This window comes from Dromiciops gliroides, chromosome 1 (genome assembly GCF_019393635.1).
Source record: "Dromiciops gliroides isolate mDroGli1 chromosome 1, mDroGli1.pri, whole genome shotgun sequence".
Classification (NCBI taxonomy): Eukaryota; Metazoa; Chordata; class Mammalia; order Microbiotheria; family Microbiotheriidae; genus Dromiciops; species Dromiciops gliroides.
In genome coordinates this window covers 484,936,746-484,958,088 of record NC_057861.1, presented here as the reverse complement: position 1 = coordinate 484,958,088, position 21,343 = coordinate 484,936,746, and the positions used below count along the sequence as shown (strand labels likewise).

The following is a 21,343-nucleotide window of genomic DNA, read 5'->3' as shown; positions in this document are numbered from 1 at the left end:
GGCAGTGGTGTTGTTCAGGTTGTATAATTTCCCTTTCCCCATTTTATTTCCTTTCCCTTAATCCTACTGATCCTGCTTGGTTTTTTTAAGTTCATTCTTGTTAAATAAATCCTGCTCTGTTTTGAGGGAGGCTGTCTGTCTCCTTCCTTTCCCCAATATTGTGGCAAGCTGCCTAGCTAACACTGCCGATTGAAAATTGGTCCCTACAACTGTTGTTAGGTCTTCCACCTTTTAAAGGCTGAAATTATCATTAAATCAAGAAGTTATTAGCTTCTCTTTTTCTTTTAGATAGGAGAACCCTAGAAGATGTCTGGATAATTTAAATTTCCCATCACAATTAGATCAGGCCTCCAATGCCAGTGATAGGTGAGAAAACTGACCAAGTTGTCATAGCAGAATGAGTTAAGGATCCATGCCCATCTACTGATTCCCAATTTAGTGCTCCTTCCACAGTCAGGAATCCATGGTTGTTACAGTTTAGGCCAAAATAAAGCCATGTTCTTGCTTGGATTGTTCATGTAATGTCAGAGAAAACACCATAGAATACAGTATAAAAAAGAGATGATTTTATTATTTTGCCTGGATCATTCCCAAAATCACCCTCAAGCTTTCCTCTTATCTTCTAATGGAAATATGACCATAGAGTACTTATAACAATTTAATTCCATTTAATGAGTTCCCATCTGGATGTCTGGGCCCATATTTATTTGATGTTCTAACATGGTACCTTTCAATGTCATTTGCATAAATCAGAACCATATAGAGACTAGAGGGAATTTTAAAAGGGATAAAGAGCCTGGATGTCCTAAAAGAAACAGTCTTCAGATTAACCGTTCGTGGGTGTTGGGCTATGCCATGAATAATGACAATATCTCTAAAGCCTTTCTTCCCTTCCCCCCCTCCCAGTTCATTATAATTGAATTCTGCGTGTACACGTACATTGTACGAGAGCTAAACGTGTTTGAGGGGGGACTGGAGAGCTACATTGCTTCAGTTAATGATACAGGAGTACTGACACCAGCTATTCTACAGATAAAGGAGCTGATTGACGTGGCAAAAGGTAAACCAGTCCCTGGGGTACAGTTATTGTGCTATGGGTGGCTGAGATTGCAGTTCTGTGAAAAGAAATAATCACAGCTCAAAGCTTATTTTGCAGCTTGGCTCTTTCTCTTAAACCAACTGACAAAATAAAACAAAAACATTTTTACAGAATAGTTTGGAAACAAGAACATCCTGAAAACAAGGGTTTTGAGGAAAAACAGAAATTAGGGAAATGGGGGAAATGGAATTTTGTCTTTTAAAAATTACTTTCTACTTGACCAATGTTGGAATTAAACATTTTAGAAATTTTCATTTTCTCTTTTTATTACTTATATTTATTTATATTTCTCCCTTTAGTTTCATTTTTCCCTTTTACATATCATATCCTTAGTATTTAAGATATTTATGATAATTAAGGATCTTTGATTTTGTCCAAATAGGCCTTCCCTCTCATTGTAACTCAATCCACATTAAGTGCGATCTTTTTTTTTTCTTTTTTCTTTTGGAGGCAATCAAGGTTAAGTGACTTGCCCAAGGGTCCTACTACTAGTAAGTGTCTGAGGTCCAATTTGAACTCAGGTCCTCCTGACTCCAGGGCCAGTGCTCTATCTACTGCACCACCCAGCTGTCACTAAATGTGATCTTAATGAGTTGTTGTAACCAAAGACATATGTAGTTTGCTTGACCTCTGATTTAAATGATAGATGAACAAAGAAGACTGAAAAAGATTGGTTAGATGGGTAGGAGGACAAGTGGGAGATATCATAAAAACCCAGAAAGGAAAGAATACCCTGGAGAAGAGTATGGTCAGTGGATCAAATGCAACAACAAAAAAGATAAGGACTGTTCCCTGTTAACTTGGAAGAAAGCAGTTTCTATATTGTGAAGAATTGAGGAGTAAATGAGAGGAAAGGCAGCTGAGGCAGTGAACGTAGAAAACCTTCTCTAGGAGTTTAGTTGAGATGGAAAAAGATATGATGATAGCTTGAAAGTTTTTGTTTTGTTTTGATAAAGGGAATGCTCAGTTACTGCCTGGAGGGAGGTAAGGATTGGGAAGCTTAAGGAGAGAAGGTTTGGAAAAACTTTTGTGGACAGAGCAAGGAAATCCATTCCAGAAGAAAAAAAGGATTGCCTTACCCCAAAGAAGGCCCAGTTAAATCATGTCCCACCCTGTCTTTCTCCTGTCTAAATAACCCTAGTTATACTTGGAATAATCCTCCTCCTTCAGGGTTCTCCTCTGGACCTGATCCATCTTATCAATGTATCCTGCCCTAAAGTATCCTTCCCAGAATTTAGCACAATACTCCAGATGTAGTCTGACCAGGTGGAATACAGTGGGACCATAACTGTTGAGTGTCACAGATGCTCTGAAGCCTAAGATGATATTTGCTATATATTTTGGTCTTCATTGTCATAACTGTTGATATACTGAGCTCACAGTCACTAAAATCTATCTTTTTCACATAAACAATTGTCTTTACATATATACCCCTAGTGTTCAGGAGCCAGCTTATAATGGATATGAGGGCTGATTGTTAAATTTTCAATGTGAACTTTTATACCTTGGACATAGGCAAATGCTACTCATTGGGATTTGTTTTATGGTTTGGTCAATTAATTATTCTAGACTTAAGAAAGACATAGGGAAAATACTAATAATGTAAATTAAACTTAAAAGTATGTCATATGTACACACACACACACACACACACACACACACACACACACACCCTCCCCCTGGAGAGCTGATTGTTAAATATTTACCAGTACACCTCTGTTCCTCTAGTTGTAAAAAATTAAGTCCCAATTTATATGAAGTAGTTGCATGTATTCTAGTTCATACTACTTAAGGTTAGAATTACCTAAGATATGATCATTAGTACTGACCCAATAGAAATAAGAAATATGAATTTGAATAATTCTGCCACTTATGGAGGATTCATACCTTGCCATAGTCCATTTTTTGAACTAGAGTATAGGACTTTACATTTGACCCTATTAATTGTCCCTACATTGATCTAATTGTTTTATCCTGTAGGATCCTTTTGGATCCTAATCCTAACATCCATTTTAGCTTTCCCTTCTAGGACCATAGAAGTTGTAGATTAACAAGATTACAGACTACTACTACTACTACAGACTACTACTCAGATTTAGAAGGTGCCTAACAGGGGATCTAATCCACGCACCTTCATAGTATCTTCAATGAGTGGTCAGTCATCCAACTTCTGCTTAAAGATCTCTAGAAACATGAAAAGTGCTGCCTCCTAAGGCAGCCATATCATTTGTGTACTCTGCTCAGACTTTTTTTTTTAATTTTGTGCTGAGTTTAAACCTGCCTCTCTGAGACTTCCAACCTTTGCTCCAAAGTCTGTCCTCTTAAGCCAAGCAGAACAGGTCTAAACCATCTTTCATAGAACTTTTCAAATATAGATTCATTTCTTTCAGTCTGTTTTTCTATGGGGCAGGTAGGTGGTACAGTGGATAGAGCACCAGGTTTAGAATCAATAAGACTCATCTTCTTGAGTTCAAATCTGGCCTTAGACATTTACTAGCTGTGTGACTCTGGGCAAGTCACTTAACCCTGTTTGCCTCAGTTTTCTCATATGTAAAGTGATCTGGAAAAGGAAATGGCAAACTAGTATCTTTGCCAAGAAAATCCCAAAATGGGGTCAAACATGATTGAAATGACTGAACACATTCTTCTATCAGATAGCTAAGTGGCAAAGTGGATAGAATGCTGATCCTGGAGTCAGAAAAATCTGAGTTCAAATTTAGCCTCAAATACTCTCTAGCTGTGTCACCCTGGACAAGTCACTTAAACTCTGTGTCTCAGTTTCCTCATATGAAAAATAGGGATGACAATAGTACCTATATCCTAGAGTTATTGTGAGGATTATATTACATAATATTTTTAAAGAGCTTTGCAAACTCTCAGATACTACATGAATGCTAGGATATTATTGTTATTGTTATAGCATAGTCTCCAAAGTCTTGCATCATTTGAGTCTTCCTTCTGTGAATATGTTCTAACTTGCCAATGTCCTTGATATGTCCATACCTGAGTCCTGAATTCTAAATGGGGTCTACCCAGACCAGAATACAACAAAACGATCATTTCCACAGGTATATAGGTAGGTAGGTAGATAGATAGATGATAGTGATAGAGATAGAGATAGATACAACCTAGGATCTTATTAGCCTAAGCTCACATAGTTATCACATTACATGGTTAACTGAAATTAAGCTTGCAGTCCACTGAAACACCAAGATCTTTTTTAAAAATAGGAATTCTAGTCTAGTCAAGCTTCCTACACCCTATACTAATGCACTTGATTTTTTAAACCAAAGTCTTTACTTTTCTCTCTATTCAATTCCATTTTATTATAATCAATCATACCCATCATTCCTGCCTATCAAGATTTTTGTGAACCCTTGACTCTGTCACCCAACATTAGCCATACCTTTCCATCTTCATGTCATCTATTTTTCCATCTTAGTCACTGATACAACAATATGTCAAGAACCTGTGATTTTGTTGGTGGAGCACAACTCACCTATCCCTTAGTAAATAGGTATTAGAGAATTGCTTGATGCTGAGATAGGTTAAGTGAGAAACAGGATTTGAATCCAGGTCTTTCTGACTTCAAATCCAACACTCTATCCACTTTGTCCTGATGTCTTTTAAATCACTAATGAAGATAATGGTATAGGGCCAAGGACCGATGTCCAAGACATTCCAATAGAGACCTCACTCCAGGTTATTATTAATCTTTGATCACCACTCTTTGGGTTTGGCCATTCTGGGAATCCTCTTAAAACTGGACTCTTGTCTAGCCTTCATCTTTCCATTTTCCCATTAGAGTATTATGAGACTTGTCAAATGTCTTGCTAGGGATATTTATGATATCCCTCTAAGCTATGAACCCCCTATAAGAGTCATGTTTTTAAATAATTGAAGGAAATGTTAAATTTCATTTAAAGGTTAGAGAAAGTAAAGATATAACTTTTTCCCATCTGAATTCATGGGATCTCCGAAGTTTATGCATGAATTCCCTTGACCCCAACTTTAAAACCTCTGATCTAGTCTAGCCCCCTTATTTTTACAGAAAGGCCCAGAAAGGTAAGGTGGCCTGCCCCAAGGTCACACAGAAAGTTAGTTACAAAATTGGGACTAGAACATAGGTTTCCAAGCTCCCATTCTTTCCACTACTCCACAGAAAAGATGATCAAGAAATTTTAATTACTCCTAGCTTCTTCTGCATCAAAACAGCTATCCTACAAGGAGTTTTAAGCAAAACAAATTTTATCCAGGTTGTCAGATATCAAATGAGTTGGGATGTCTTCTCCCCTTCCCCGACCAAAAGAAAATGTTATGAGTTATGAATTCTAGTTATAGGCTCATAAAATATTAGAACAGGAAGGATCATCAAATCAGTCACATGTTTTAGAGTTGATAGGAGCCTTAGAAATCATCTAGTCCAACCAGCTGAGTTGACAGGTAAGGAAATTGAGGTCCAGAGAAGGTCAGTGAATTGTTCATTTCCACAAGGCTAATAAAAGTAGAGTTAGGATGTGAACCCAGGTCCTGTGACTCTAAGTCCAGATGCTATGTTGCTTTGTTTGGTATGAAATGTTGGGACAGCCATTCTTCTTTAATAAATGAAGATAAGAATCTTAAAGATTAATGAATGTTGCCAAAGTAATAGATGACAGTTTAGCTTTTCAAAATATTTTCTCCTCTCTTCTTATTTTGGAATGAAAATATTAGGAGATAACAAAGGATCATAAAAACAACTACGCACAGAGAGAAAATATAGAGGGGGTACCCCAAAAGGCTCCAGCAAAAACTTCACTTACTACCTGAAAATAATAATTCATGCCATAGGAATCAAAATAGATTCTTTCCAAGTCTTTCTCATCCATGTGGTATAGAGTCATGTGGTATGTGATAGGATCAGGTTTTAAGGAACTGTCTGAGTATTTGAACTGCATACTGTGCTTTATGGAGAGAACACTAAGATGCCTTTCTTCTTGTTACAGGTGTTTGGATGCTGACCATTTTTTCTGCCTCCCTCACTTGTATAAGCTACTTATTCCACATTTTAGCCTGCTACAGGTAAGAATACCAGAGTCCATGTGCCACCTGATACCCCTCCCTTGTGCTCCAACACAGTTAACAAACATTGTTAACTCACTCTCTTTTATGTTCATAAACCCATTCAAGTAGAAGGAAAAGAAATCTATACAGATCAAAGGGAAATATCAACTCGAAAGTAAAAGTAACTGCCTTGGAACCGTGACCAGGGTACCCCTGCTCCCTTATGACTTATTCCTCAACATTTCTCTCTGCCCTGGAATTGTGACTCAGAATTGGGTGTAGTTGAGAGCTGCCAGTAAGCACCAGCTGTACTCAGTGCTAGCAAAGGATCTGCTGTAATCTCCTTCTGACCAGTTTTCCAACCCCTTTGCCATCTCTTGCCTGAGAACTCCCAAAGCTACTACCACTGCTGCAGTCACTATTACTGCTACCCTGTGTGTGGGCCCAGAACAAACTTACACACAGGTGTCACAAACTTTTCCTACCAACATCCTAAATTTTCTTAAGCCAAAAAAATGTCTTACCCTCACCTTTCGCTGGCTCTGACACTCCAAAATTTGATTTAAGGTATTATTTTTAAAGTTGTTTGGAGTGAAATGTTGAGAGTTCAGATTGGTTGCCTCTAATCTACTATTTTCATAGATCAGAAATAAATTGGGGGGGCAGCTAGGTGGTGCAGTGTATAGAGCACTATCCCTGGAGTCAGGAGGACCTGAGTTCAAATCCGGCCTCAGCCACTTAACACTTACTAGCTGTGTGACCCTGGGCAAGTCACTTAACCCCAATTGCCTCACCCCCCCCCAAAAAAAAATTGGAAACTAAATAAGCTAATCCTAAAAAATTAGTGGGTCAAAGAACAAATCAGAGAAACAATCAGTATCTTTTGTTAACAGGAATAACAATAATGAAACATCATTCCAAAATTTGTGGAAGAGCAGATTAACAAATTGGTCATGAAACTAAAAAAAAAACCTAGAAAAGATAAATTAAAAATCCCTAACTAAACACCAAAATGGAAATCCTGAAAAATCAGGATTTGATTACATGAAATTAAAAGGGTTTTGCACAAACAAAACTAATACAGCCAAAATTAGAAGGAAACAAGAAAATGGAAGGGATTTTATAGCAAATTTATCTGATAAAGGCATCATTTCTCAAATATAAAGGGAACTGAGATGGATTAATAAAAATAAGAGCCATTTCTCAGTTAATAAATGGTCAAAGGGTATGAATAATCAGTTTTCAGAAGAAGAAATCAAACCATCAATGGTCACATAAAAATGCTCTAAATCACTATTATTAGAGAAATACAAATTAAAACAACTCTGATACACCATCTCACACCTATCAGATTGACTAACATGGCAGAAAAGGGAAATGACAAATGTTGGCAGGGATATGGAAAAATCGGATCACAAATGCACTCTTGGTGGATTTGTAAACTAGTTCAATCATTCTGGAGAACAATTTGGAACTATAACAAAGGGCTACAAAACTGTGTATAGCCTTTGACCCAGTAATACTACTACTAGGTCTATATCCTGAATCGATCAAAGAAAAGGGAAAAGGACTTATTTGTATAAAAATATTTAGAGTGGCTCCTTTTGTGATGGAAAAGATTTGGAAATCAATTGGGGAATGACTAAACAAGTTGTGTTACATATTGCAATGGAACACTAATATGCTATAAAAAAATGACAAGCAGCATAGTTTCAGAAAAACCTGGGAAAACTTATGAACTCATGCAAGGTAAGCTTGGCAGAACCAGGAGAACACTGTACATGGTACAATATTGTAAAGATGATCGATTTTGAAAAACTTAACCACTCTGATCAATACAATATTCCAAAGACAATTACAAAGGACCTCTGATGAAAAATACTATGAAAAACATATGAAAAATGCCATATATAGAGAGAGAACTAATGAACTCTGAGAGCAAATTGAAGAATACTTTTTTCTCCTTTTTTGTTTGTGTTTTCTTTTGCAATAAGGCTAATGTGGAAATATGTTTTGTATGACTTCACATGTATAATTGATATCAAATTGCTTGCTTTCTAAAGGAGGAGGAAGTGCAGGAGGGAGGAAGAAAATCTGAAACTCAACATTTTAAACAATGAATGTTAAAACTTTTTTACATGTAATTGGGAAATATTTAAAGAAATAAAATGTATTGAAAAAATGAAAACGTACTAAAAAAACAATCAGGAAGGAATAAAAATTATATCAGGAATAGATCCCTTCCAAATCACACAGAGGTTAAACCAAATGGCTGACTGGCTAAGGTTGCTCTCTATTTCATGGCTGCCCTCTTTTCACCAGTTCTTGTTGCTATGGGCTTTCCTTGACCCTGGAATACATCCAACCAATTTTTAGTCACCCCCAACTAAACCCAGACAAATGAGATGTTGTTTCTGAGATCATGTAGCCTTCAGGAGCTGGACTCCCCATTTCTAATAGCTAAAAGACTGGCAGGTTTATATACCTGAGTAGAAAATATGGGCATCAGTGCCTAATGTGCATATCCTTGAATAGAGGAAGAACTTGCATCAACGTTATCCCACCATTCTATGACCTTGAGACCTGGAAAGGCATTCTAAGGAGAGAGATAGTAATCAGGCCCACACTGGTAAAGATGCAGCTGGGTGTGCATCTGAGGCTGAGGGGGGGTGGGAGCTGGATTGTTGGCTAGCCGGCCATCTGCCTATAGGAACTCAGGTTAAGATTTTGAATGAGGGCAATGCATTTGTCAATACCTTGTGTTTCACACTTACCCCAGCAGTTTTAGCTGCCCCAGACTTTTCAACAAAGCTTTGCCTTCACCTCAGTACTAGTTAGTTCTGAGTGAACTCATTTTGATGGTTTACCTTTTCATATTATAGTGTGAACTCAACCTTTAAAAATTTTATCTCTAGCCTGTTCCCCTCTTCTAGGACCATTAATTGCTCCCTAATTAGTTGTCTGTGTCCATACCTACTCCTTTACCTGCATGAAGATAATAACTGAGTATTAGGGGTTTTAGTAGATTGCAAGTTCAATATGAGATAGAGTGATGTTGCAATAGAAAAATTTAGTACATTCTCAAACTACATTCATAGACACATATTATCTAGAATAGAAAGGTTATAATCCTGCTGGACTCTACCTTTGTCAGATCACTTCCAGAGTATTATGCTCAGTTCTTGGTGCCACATTTTGGGAAGATTTAGAAACTAACAATATAGAACTCATCCAGAGGACTATGATCACAATGGTGAAACAACTTGACGCCATCAATTGAAGAAATTGGGAGTGTTTATTCAAGAGAAGAGAAGACTCAGAGAATATGATATCTGCCTTCAAGTACTTAAAGGGATTTCATGTGGAAGAGACTTTTGAATTTTCTGTTTGCCACAGAGGGGAAAACTAGGAGCAATGAACTGAACTGCAAAGCAGCAGATTTATGTTGCATGTAAAGAAAAAATTCTAACAAATTAAAGCTCTACAGAAATGGAAGATAGTGAGCTTACTCAGCAATGGAATTATTTGAGTGTATTCAGTATTGAGTGTATGACATATTATGAAGATAATGGGTGGAACCAATTAGGGTTTTTTTGCTAGTTTAGAGACTGCATCATTGCATTTAGATCCAATGACATACCATTCAATCAGTGGTAAAACAGGCACATTATCATTATAACTGCCGTGGGCTACCATATTCCCCTCATTATTATATAAAAGCATCACTTTTTTCAGCCAGTATATGCTGGCATATTAGATGTCACTGTGCATACTGGGTTTTGTTTTTGTTTTAGCATCTGGATATTCAGAAATGATTATATTACAAAAGACATGCATCCTTAATTTTTAGGCATTTGATTAACTAGAACAAGAGAAAACAACCCCTATACTTTTCAGTCTAAGTATCTGTCAAGCATATGTTTAAATTATGCAAGATATTGTGACAGATATTACCACAGAGATCATTTTGTTCGACCACCTGCTGAAGCACTGGCATGAAATGAGATGTAAAAACAGACATATGCTGACCTAAGGAGTTTAAGAGTATCATAAAGGAGATCTTGAGTATACTTGAAGCAAAAGAAGGATTCCCTAACAATGGCAAAGTACTCTTCAAATGCTCCTGCTCATAGATGATGCTATACTAATTGCACTGGACCCTGGAGCTCCATTTTTTCTGTAAAATACGAGGTGGGAGAATCGTGCTGAAGACTGTACAAATAACTCTTCAAAATACTAAGGCACAGAATACACCAAAAGACTGGGAAGTTATGAAATGTCACAGGGTCAGCAATAGCTACATCCTAAATACTACCTTCTCAGTTCTTTCTTATTCTCAGGCACATTTGTTCAAAAAACACTGACAATTGGTATCACAGGATCAAGATATTAGTAAAATTAAATCATCTCCTTGAAGACTCACAACAATCCTTTGAGATAGAACTAATAATATTGATTAGGCAGCTAAGTGGCATAGTAGATAGAGTGCCTGACCAGGAATCTGGAACACTTGAGTTCAAACTGCACCTCAGAGACTTATTGGCCCAGACAAGTCATCTAAGCCTCAGTTTCCTCATTTGTAAAACAGGGAGAACAATGGCATCTAGCTCCCAGGGTTGTTGTGAGGATCTAATGAAATTCTACTTGTACAATGCTTTGCAAGCCTTAAAATGCTCTTCACATGTTAGTTATCATTATCATCATAGGAGACTGGGGTAACAGAGGCTCAGGGAAGTTAATTGACTTTGCAAAACCTCACAATCAGTGGCAGAGTCTAGTACTCTTTCTATCATATTATATTATCTCTAAAAGCACCACCTACAGTAATCATTTATTGTTTATTCCCTACCTTCACATGTTGTTGTTTTCTTGTCAAAATAGGTCATATTTCTAATTATATTTAATAATAATTTTCTGCTTTCATCTAGAAAACATATAAAAAGGCTGTGGTTAGGCAAGAAAAACTTTATTCCTTTGAAGTTTCACAATCCTTCTTCTTCCAACAGTGTGGTAAGTTCCTAGTGGTGGCTTGTCTCCATTCGTTATATGAATAAACTATTGAGTCCAAATCTAATCAGTATCCAACTTTGAAGGAAGGCTCAAAGCACATGGGTCCAGTCAACCTCTGCTATATCATATTTCTACCCTACAAATGCCTAGATCATACACATAGTTATCAGCCAAGATGATATTGAAACACTTGAAAGGTTGATGTTAGTCAATATTTATTAAGCACCTTCTATAGGCCAGGCAATATTCTAAGCACTAAGGATACAAAGAAAGTCAAAAAACAGTCCCTGAGCTCAAGGGGCTTACAATCTAATGGAGGAAGACAACATGTAAAAAGAAGCAAAAAGGGTTCTCTAAGACCATTGTTTCTAAAGAACTTGGCTCCATAGTAAGAGAAGGTTAGGCCTAAAGATTTACATATTGAATAATTACATATTGAAAATCAAGTATGAGGCTTAGAACTGGATCCCTAGATGAAGCCGTAATAGCTCACATTTCTGTAGCACTTTATAAATTACCTTCTTCACAACAACTGTGTGAGGTAAGTAAAGTAAGTATTTGCTTTCCCATTCAACAGATGAGGATACTGAGATGCACGAAGGTTAAATGACTTCCCCAAGTCATATTTCCAGAAAATGATAAGTGCCATAAGACAGATACCAAGTACTCTGGGCTTTCTTTCAGAGGAGAAGTCATCTAGTTAAGGAGAAGGGAACATCTGATAGGCATAGGAGGAAGGGTCAGATTTTGGTGGAGGTAGGGGGAAAGCCATTCCAGCTAAAGGAAGAAATAATGAAGATCAAAAGAACCTAGATACACACACATAGAAGCTAAACTTTATATAAACTTAATTCATACCGATGCATTCATTTTTTTTGAGAGCAAAGTTTTAACAGGACTATTCCATTTTTTTTAGAAAGTACCTTGAAGTCCATTCCATATGGACAGAGACAGATTTCCTTTTTTTTTTTTTTTTTTAGTGAGGCAATGAGGGTTAAGTGACTTGCCTAGGGTCACACAGCTAGTAAGTGTTAAGTGTCTGAGGCCGGATTTGAACTCAGGTACTCCTGAATCCAAGGCTGGTGCTTTATCCACTGCACCACCTAGTTGCCCTGGCATAAGAAATTAAATGGAAATTTTGGGAGAGTATTGTGGAAGTCACAGACAACACACGAAAGCCAGCAGATGATGCAGAAAAAGTTTAAAAAGTCAGAAAAATCTGAGTTCAAATCCAGCCTCAGACACTTACTAACTGTGTGACCCTGGTTAAGTCACTTGACCCCAATTGCCTCACAAAAAGAAAAAAAAAGAAAAGAGAAGTACTTTTTGCATACATTTGCAGAAGTTTTTGTTAATCTAGATTATGATAACTTGTAATATTGGTACAACAACAAATTTACAAGTTTGGGGTTTTTTTGTTTTGTTTTTGTCTTTTGCTTTAGGTGGCCATAGCAAGATATTCAGGTTGGCAAATAGCATATATTTTGTGGGGTAAGTTCTCTACCCATACATATTAATGAGAAATTGCTGTGTTTCTAATGGAAAACAAGGTTAATGAGATTAACAATCAGTCCTCCATTACTCAATTCTACTTATTCAGTTCTATCCCTACCTCCCTTATCAATAACATGCCTCTCAAATTCCCTAACCTCCTGCTTCCCTAAATCTTGTTATTCAAAATTCTCACTCTAGGCATAAATCCATTCTCCTGGCTTTTCTCTCTACCTCATCCTATCCCTTCCCAGGCCCTATCAATCCCTCTCCCCACTACTACTCACCTTTTCTCCCATACTTTTTGGAACTCCTGTTCTGTTATAAATGAGTACTTCTAGATCATATATGTTTTCTTCTTACATTCTTTCCTCCTTGAATTAACTGAAAACTTTCTTTTCCTCTGAGGGCAACCCATTCCTAGAAACTCCTGCTATTCATTTTCCCATATCCCTACAATTAGCTTATTTATCTGTAATTGACCCTTTCTTTGTCACCTTCCCTACAGTTGTTCCAAAATTCCTCCATTCTCTTCAACCTTCTTCATGACCCTCATACTCTCAAAAGTTGATACCAAAAATTTGGAACTCTAAATCTTATGAAAATGAATGTTGAAAACTACCCTTACATGTAAATGGAAAATAAAATAAATGTTTGTTGCTAAAAAAAAAAAAGTTGATACCAACTCCTTCGGAGATTGAGGTCTTCTGATGTGAAAACGCCCTTGGTTTCCCTCAAAACTTTGCGTGATTTTACCCATTTTCTCTCTCTCTCTCTCTCTCTCTCTCTCTCTCTCTCTCTCTCTCTCTCTTTTCTTTTCTTTTCTTTTTTACTATATCAGAAGAGATTACTCTTATTCTTGAAAAGGTGAATTCTTTTAGTTGTGTCCTTGATTCCACTTCTTATCTTGTTTTTCCATCCATGAGACTGTAAGCACCTTGAGGACAGGGATTGCCTCTTTTTGTATTTCTCACACTTAGAACAGTGTCTTAGTAGGAGCTTAATAAGTGTTTTACTGATTGATTAATATTCTCAAGCATGGTACCTCACACTTAATAAATACTTAATAAATGCTTGTTGAATTTGACTTATTGTTTTTCACCTTGGCCTTCTGAGAAACGATACCTTTTCCCCTCAGGTTACCTCATCATTCATGTGGTCCAGTGTCTGTTTGGTGTGATGATCATGTATGGTTTGGTTTTACCAATAATTCACAACCAAGCACTGGAAATGCTGAAAGGCTTGGGCATTGGAATGTAAGTTACTGAAGTTTCTTCTTATCACATTGACATGAGTGATTTCATTTTTACACTTTTTCTTTTGAAGTACTTCCCTGTCTTCATAGCTTCAACCTCAGCATGTTGGACAATGTTCTTGGCTCTAACTCAATGATTAAAGGATGAGATAGGATCTGGAAATTCTCGAAGTGATTTTTCCAATCTCTTTATCAAGATTTAGAGAATTCACAGTATGTCTTTTCCTTAGCTGATTTCAGTGGGTGAGGTTGGTAGGGTTTGCTATAATAGGCCATGGGACTATTTTCTCCCTAGAACAACATCACCACCACCATCATAGCTAGAATTTATATAGCATGATGTGTCAGGAACTGTGCCAAGTGCTTTATAAATATTATTTTATTGGATCCTCACAATAACTCTGGGAGGTTGATGCTATTACCAATCCCTATTTTACAGTTGAGGAAACTGAGAGGTTAAGTGAGTTGCCCAGGATCACATGGTTAATAAGCGTCAGCTCAAATTTTAATTCAGGTCTTCCTGGTTCTAGGCCCAGGTGCTCAATCCACTGTGCCACTGAGATGCTCTATTATCTGTGGTTTAGTATGGTACAATGGTTTACTATGATTTTTCCCAATTATCTCTTCTTAAGATGATGTTGTTGTTTTCACTTGTAGATTTAGTACATTTTTCTCTCCACAACCCTTGCAAGTCCAAAGAGGACTCAAGGGAAAATGAATCAACTAGGTCTTGGTCTTCTATATAACACAAGTGAAAATCTGACCCATTAAACTGTAGAATGCTTTCTAAAGTCATGATATCTTCTTTTCTATCTTTCAGTCTCACCATTTCTATTGTTGTGGGACTCATGGTTTTACAACTAAAGATAGCAGCTAGATTTTTTCTTCAGCCAAAGATTAAACCTGGAGATAAGCAAAAACCATTAGCTCTAAATAATAGGTAAGTAAAAGAAATTAACAAACTTTTTTTTTTTTTTAGTGAGGCAATTGGGGTTAAGTGACTTGCCCAGGGTCACACAGCTAGTAAGTGTTAGGTGTCTGAGGCCGGATTTGAACTCAGGTACTCCTGATTCCAGGGCCGGTGCTCTATCCATTGTGCCACCTAGCTGCCCCTTAACAAACATTTTTAATCAACTTAATATAAGGATTTAAGTTGTCATTAATTTTTTTCAGAAATACAAATAAATATTTTCATAGGGCAACTGTCATACAATTCTTAGAATAGAACTAAATGAGTTTAATTTTAAGAGAATAAATATAAGTAAGCTATGAGGAAACATGGTATGAAAGGTTGGTTTTCAATAATGGAGTCTGACAAATGTTTATTACCTACCTGCCACATGAAAGGTACCATAATCATTAAGGATAAAAAGATAACAAGTGACAGAGTCCATGTCCCTGAGGAGCTTACAGTATCATACAGGAGATAAGATTTATTTGTACAAATTATTATACAAGGAATACTGTGAGGAGAGCAAAAGCAAGATCTAGACATGACAGTCTAGGAAAATATGAAGGAGAGTCACTTTCTGTTGGGGGAAATGTTTCATGGAAACAGTGGTGCTTGAAGAAGGACTTGAAGAGAAGAATTACAACAAGAAGAAATTGGACGGGGGGTACATTACAAGCATGGAAGATGGCCACTATAACATCTCTGGAATCAGGAAATAATTAGTAGTCCAGTTTGGCTGAAATATAAAGGGCACGAACCTACTCCTTACCAAGCATTGTACTAGGTATCAAGGATACAAGTACAAAGGATGAAATATCCCCTACTCAGAATGAGCTTCCAACGAAGAGAAGATAAGAACACACTTTTAAAAATCTCAACAAACATTTACTAAGCACTTGCTATGTGTACTGTACTATGATCTGGGAAGACAAAGAAAGGCAAAAATAGTCTTTGTTCTTAAGAACCCATAGACCAGTGGGGAAGACAAAATGAAAAACTACATACAAACAAGATATATACAGGATAAGTTGGAGATAATCAATGGAGGGAAAGTACTAGCATTAAATATCTTTGAAAAGAAGTCATGGACCATATGATGCACAGGGACACAAAGAGTCAGATACTACTAAATGACTAACCAGGAGACTGCTGCAATAGTCCAGGCGTGAAATGAAGAAGTCCTCCATCAGGGTGATAACACTGTCAAAGGAGAGAAGGGGCATTTGCAAGAGATGTTATGAAGGTAAAATTTACACAACATGTCAAGAGATCGGATATGGGGAGTAGAGTGAGGATTCAAGAATGAAGCAAGCCTGAGTAACTGGATGGTAGTGCCCTTGATAATAGGGAAGTATGGAAGGTGGGAGAGTTGGAGGAGGGTAGGAAGATAGTAAGTTCAGCTTTGGACATGTTGAGTTTAAGATTTCTATGGGACATCCAGTTTGAAATGTCCAGTACACTGCTGGGGATGTGAATCTGGAAGTTGGGAGACAGGTTAGGGCTGGATAAGTAGATCTGCAAATCATCATCATAGAGATGATCATTGAAACCATAGGAGCTGATAAGATCACCAAGTAAAATACTATAAAAGGAAAAGAAAAAAAGGACCCAGGACAGAGCCCTAGAGGACATACAAGTTTATTAGACATGACCTGGATGAAGATCCAGCAAAGAAAACAAAAGGAGCAGACAGGTAGGAGGATAAAATAGTGTTATAAAACCTAGAGAGAAGAGGGTATCAATGAGAAGAGGATTATTAACAGAGTCAAAGGCTATAGAGAAGTAAAGAAGGATGAGGATGGAAGAAAGGCTGATAGATTTGGCAGTTAAGAGATGGTTGGAGGGGGCAGCTAGGTGGTACAGTGGAGAAAGCACTGGCTCTGGATTCAAGAGGACCTGAGTTCAAATCTTACCCCAGACACCTCATACTTACTAGCTGTATAACCCTGGGCAAAGTCACTTTACCCTCATTGCCCTGTGAGAGAGAGAGAGAGAGAGAGAGAGAGAGAGAGAATGAATGAATGAATGAATGAATGAATGAATGAATGAATGAATGAATGAATGATTGGTAACTTTGTAGAGGGCAATTTTGGTTAAATGATGAGGTCAGAAGCCAGGCTTCTATAGAGAGTTAAAAAAGAAAGCAAGAGGAAAGGAAATGCAGATACCTATTGTAGAAAGCCTTCTCAAAAAAGTTAGCCACAAAGTTAGGAGAGATATCAGACAATAACTAGTAGGAATGGATGGAATGAGTAAGGGTCTTTTGAAGATAAGGGAGACATGGGCATTTTGTAGGCAGTAGAGAAGCCAGTAGACAAGGAGATATTTAAATCAAGTGAGAGGATGGGGATGTTAGAGGGGTGAATGTTCTAGAGAAGACATGATGGTCAAGAGAAGGACCAGGCTTCATGTGAGATAGGTATAATAGTGGCAGAAGGTGATGGGCAATGTGAGATGAGGAGGAGATAAAATGGAGTTCTTGGTGAATCATCTCAACTTTTTCAGTAAAATATGAGGCAAGGTTCTCAACTGACAGGGTGGGAAGGAGGGAAGTTATGGGAGGTTTGAGTAGGAATGAAAAAGTTTAGAAGGCACTTAACCCTCATTGCCCCTCAAAAAAAAAATTAAATTAAATTAAAAATAAAAATAAATAAAATGAATGGGTTTTGTGGAACATCCAAACTTAATTGGTGAGAGGAAGATGAACCAGTTAAGGAGACAGAAGATGAGCAGTCACAGAAATGAAAGAAGAGAAAGTATAAAGGAGGGAATTGTCAACATAATTAAAAGCTTTGGAAAAGTCAAAGACAATGAAGACTGGCAAAAGCCCACTGTATTTTTTTTTTTTGGTGACGCAATTGGGGTTAAGTGACTTGCCCAGGGTCACACAGCTAGTAAGTGTTAAGTGTCCGAGGCTGGATTTGAACTCAGGTTCTCCTGAATCCAAGGCCAGTGCTCTATCCACTGCACCACCTAGCTGCCCCAAGCCCACTGTATTTTAAAATTAAGAGTTCATTAGTGACCTTGAAACCGCTGTAGAAGAGTTATAAAAGAAGTTAGATTGCCAGGGATTGAAGAATTATCAGATGTCAAGGAAATGAAGACAATAAGTATGGACCACTATTTCCACAAGTTTAGCAATAAAGAGCAGCCATGGTGTAGTGGATAGAGAGCTGGTCTTGGAGCCAGGAAGGTCTAAGTTCACTTCCTACCTCAGATGTATCTTGGATGTGTGACCTTAGGCAAGTCTCTCAATGATCTAAGCAATTCTCTAAGACTGTAAGTTACAGAGAAAGTGCCAAACTGCATTGGGAGAGATAGTTTACTCATCTGGGAGTTCTATATATCCATGAAATCACACGTCCAGTTCTTATTCTTGTTTTTCCAATCCATGACAAGAGAGATAGCTCAAGACTGAGGCAAGATAAAGGGAAGACCTCGAGGGGTGTGTGTGTGTGTGTGTGTGTGTGTGTGTGTGTGTGTGTGTGTGTGTGTGTGTGTGTGTGTTTTGTTAGTAGAGTAAGTGTGTGAAACCGGGAAAACGGATTTGAACTCAGGAAGATGAGCCTTCCTGACTTTAGGCCCAGCTCTCTAGACACTATGCCACCTCACTGCTTTTAGTATGTTGGTATGTCCTGACAAACTGGCCTTCCCCAAACTCAGCATTCCATTTCCCATTGTTGTACCTTCCCAGGGGTTATTGCTCTACGAGTAGAATGTCCTCGTTCCTCACAGTCTGCCTCTTAGAATTCTTATTTTCAAGGCACAATTTTGGTGTCGTGTCCTATTGCAGGTCATGTATTACCTTCTCCCATTGTTAATGCCCTCCTCAAATTCCTTTGCATTTACTTCTCTGTGTACATATTGTATCTCCTTGGTCCACCCCCAAATAAAATGGAAGCTTTTTTACAGCAGAGGCTATTTTTAAAATTTTCATCATTGTATCTCCATGAAACAGTATAGTGTTTAATGAATTGAATAAGCTGAGGTTTCTTGTGTATTTAACCCCCAAAAGAAAGATAAATATCTGATACCTATGAACAATGAGAGAAAGATTCACTTTTGAACTCTCCTATTTTCAGGAAAGCATTTCACAACTTCAATTATTTTCTGTTTTTCTACAATGTGCTTCTGGGCCTGGGAGCTTGTTTGTTCAGACTATTTGTCAGTTGTATCCTGGGAACTTGGTTAATGGCACGCATAGACAGAACTATCATGCAGACTGGTTATGAAGCTGCAGACATGGGTAAGTGTCCTTTGCCCCCATGCTTGCAACAATACACAACAGTATTATGCCAAAGACCAACTAGGACAGATTTGGTTATTTTAATCAAGAATATGATCCATGCCAATGCCATAGGACTCATGATGAAAAATGCTGCCCTACCTCTAGAGAAAGAAGTAATGAACTCTGAGTGCAGATTGAAGCAAATTTTTTCATTTTCTTTATTTTTCTTGTGTGTATTTTCTTTTGCAAAATGGCTAATATGGAATATGTTTTGCATGATCACATATATAATTGAAATCATATTGTTTGTCATCTTGAGGAGCAGGTGAAAAAAGAATTCAGAACTTAATTTTTTAAAAAAAGAATGATAGGGGGCGGCTAGGTGGTGCAGTGGATAAAGCACCGGCCTTGGATTCAGGAGTACCTGGGTATAAATCCGGCCTCAGACACTTGACACTTACTAGCTGTGTGACCCTGGGCAAGTCACTTAACCCCCACTGCCCCTCAAAAAACCAAAACAAACAAACAAACAAAAAAAGAATGATAACAATTTTCAAAACTGTAACTGTAATTTAATGAAATAGGTTAAATATATTTCTATAAATTCACATTTATGTAAGTATATAATATATAAATATATTTATATAAATATAAATTTAAGAAGATATAAATTTTAAAATACTTTTAAAGTTTAGCTAATATAAGCATATTGCTATATAATTTATTCACAGCTACATTTTGCTAGCTAGTTACAAGGTTAAATCATTCTGAAAACATAACTCCATCAGAAAGGACGTAGAAATGTTTCAGCTAGCAGTTAGTCAAAGCAAAGACTTGAGATCCATCTGGAGGCAAGAAAAGAGAACTGCAGGTTCATGGAAGTTAAGCCCGTTTGGGGTTTTCTTGGCACAGACCGTGGAGTAGTTTGCCGTTTCCTTCTCCAGCTTATTTTACATTGGAGGAAACCCAGGCAAGCAGGGTTAAGTGACTTGCCCAGGGTCACACAGCTAGGAAGTGTCTAAGGCCAGATTTTAGCTCATTAGGTTGAGTCTTCTTGATTTCAGACCCAGCTCTCTATGCACTGAACTACTTGGCTGCCTCTCATATGTTGGTATGTCCTGACAAACTTGCCTCGCCCTCAACATTCTATTTCACCTTGTCATAAAGAGAGGGACCACAAAATACTGGTCAAGCAAAGAGTTGATACATTTCTGGGGTCTAACACATCCTTTTTTGGGATCCTTTTGACACTAGGATTCCAAGCCTGGATTGGCATGCTGTTTGTGGACCATTATCACACCAACCCTGTACTCGTTGGTTTCTGCCATATCTTGCTGATGGTCAACAACGAAAGGAAACTACAGAAGTCCACCCCCTACTGGCACTTAAATCATTCATCTGGTAAATGATTTTTATTCTTTGATATCTCCTGTGGTAACTAAAGAATGAAATTCCCAACAATTGGCCCATTATGGCCTGCCACAGTGTTTTCTTAGATCAAATAGTATTTTTCATTGCAAGTTAAAACCACCTCACTATGACCTCTTTTTGTTTATTTTTATTGTAGGTCCTAGAGTTTCAATAAAGTCCAGAACAAGATGGTTCTTGCTGTATACGCTTTTAAAAAACCCTGGGCTTACCTTGCACAGAAAACCTAAACCAGCTTTGGGTATCAGAGTTGCTATGCAGACAAATTCTGTTGATGTATTATAAAACTGAAACTGGCACTGGATTTAATGGACAGAGGACAATACATCGGCTTGAGAGAGCTTAGAATGGTGGGATGCTACCAGAACACATGCAACTAGATTATCTCCGGTGAAAGCAAGAGCTACAATTGGCTAAAATCTTTCACTCCGATTATATTTGACCAAGTGGTTAAGAAATACAGCACTATTTCATCAAGTTAAAAATCTAAAGGAATTTTGAGCAGTTAAACCCTGTTTAAAACTTACTTTGGCTATGTGGGCCATGAGGTAGCTTTGAAGGCTTAAACAATATCAGGAATTTTTTGTCAGTGACTATTTCCCAATGAATGGGATCCTAAAGTAATAGAATATATTTAACTGGGAAGAGTTCTTCTGTAAGAAGTGTGACCATGCCCCATGACAGAGTGAAGGGATCACTGGACAAAATTTCACAAAACCCATGAATTCTATTGCTCTATTTGTAAAGTATTTAGCACAGTGCCTGGCATATAGTAGGCACATAATGAATGCTTATTCCCTTCTCTTATATCTCATAGCATATACATGGGGCAGCTAG

At 37.6% G+C, this 21,343-nt stretch overlaps 1 protein-coding gene across 4 annotated transcripts in view; it reads left to right on the top strand.

The window, feature by feature from the left end:
• Positions 1–21,339, top strand: part of LOC122735654 (stimulated by retinoic acid gene 6 protein-like) — a 91,767-nt gene extending 70,428 nt beyond the window's left edge. For 2 of the 4 annotated variants that reach the window (XM_043977377.1, XM_043977378.1), the window contains 9 exons: positions 907–1,060; positions 6,085–6,160; positions 11,071–11,152; positions 12,595–12,643; positions 13,782–13,899; positions 14,719–14,838; positions 18,933–19,096; positions 20,333–20,479; positions 20,646–21,339. In XM_043977377.1, the coding sequence (XP_043833312.1) occupies positions 907–1,060; positions 6,085–6,160; positions 11,071–11,152; positions 12,595–12,643; positions 13,782–13,899; positions 14,719–14,838; positions 18,933–19,096; positions 20,333–20,479; positions 20,646–20,791 (1,056 nt within the window). In that variant the 3' untranslated portion in view covers positions 20,792–21,339. Of the gene's footprint in view, positions 1–906; positions 1,061–6,084; positions 6,161–11,070; positions 11,153–12,594; positions 12,644–13,781; positions 13,900–14,718; positions 14,839–18,932; positions 19,097–20,332; positions 20,480–20,645 lie in introns of those variants that run through there. The other 2 variants (XM_043977379.1, XM_043977380.1) reach the window with 2 other exon arrangements.
• Positions 21,340–21,343: the final 4 nt, after the last annotated feature.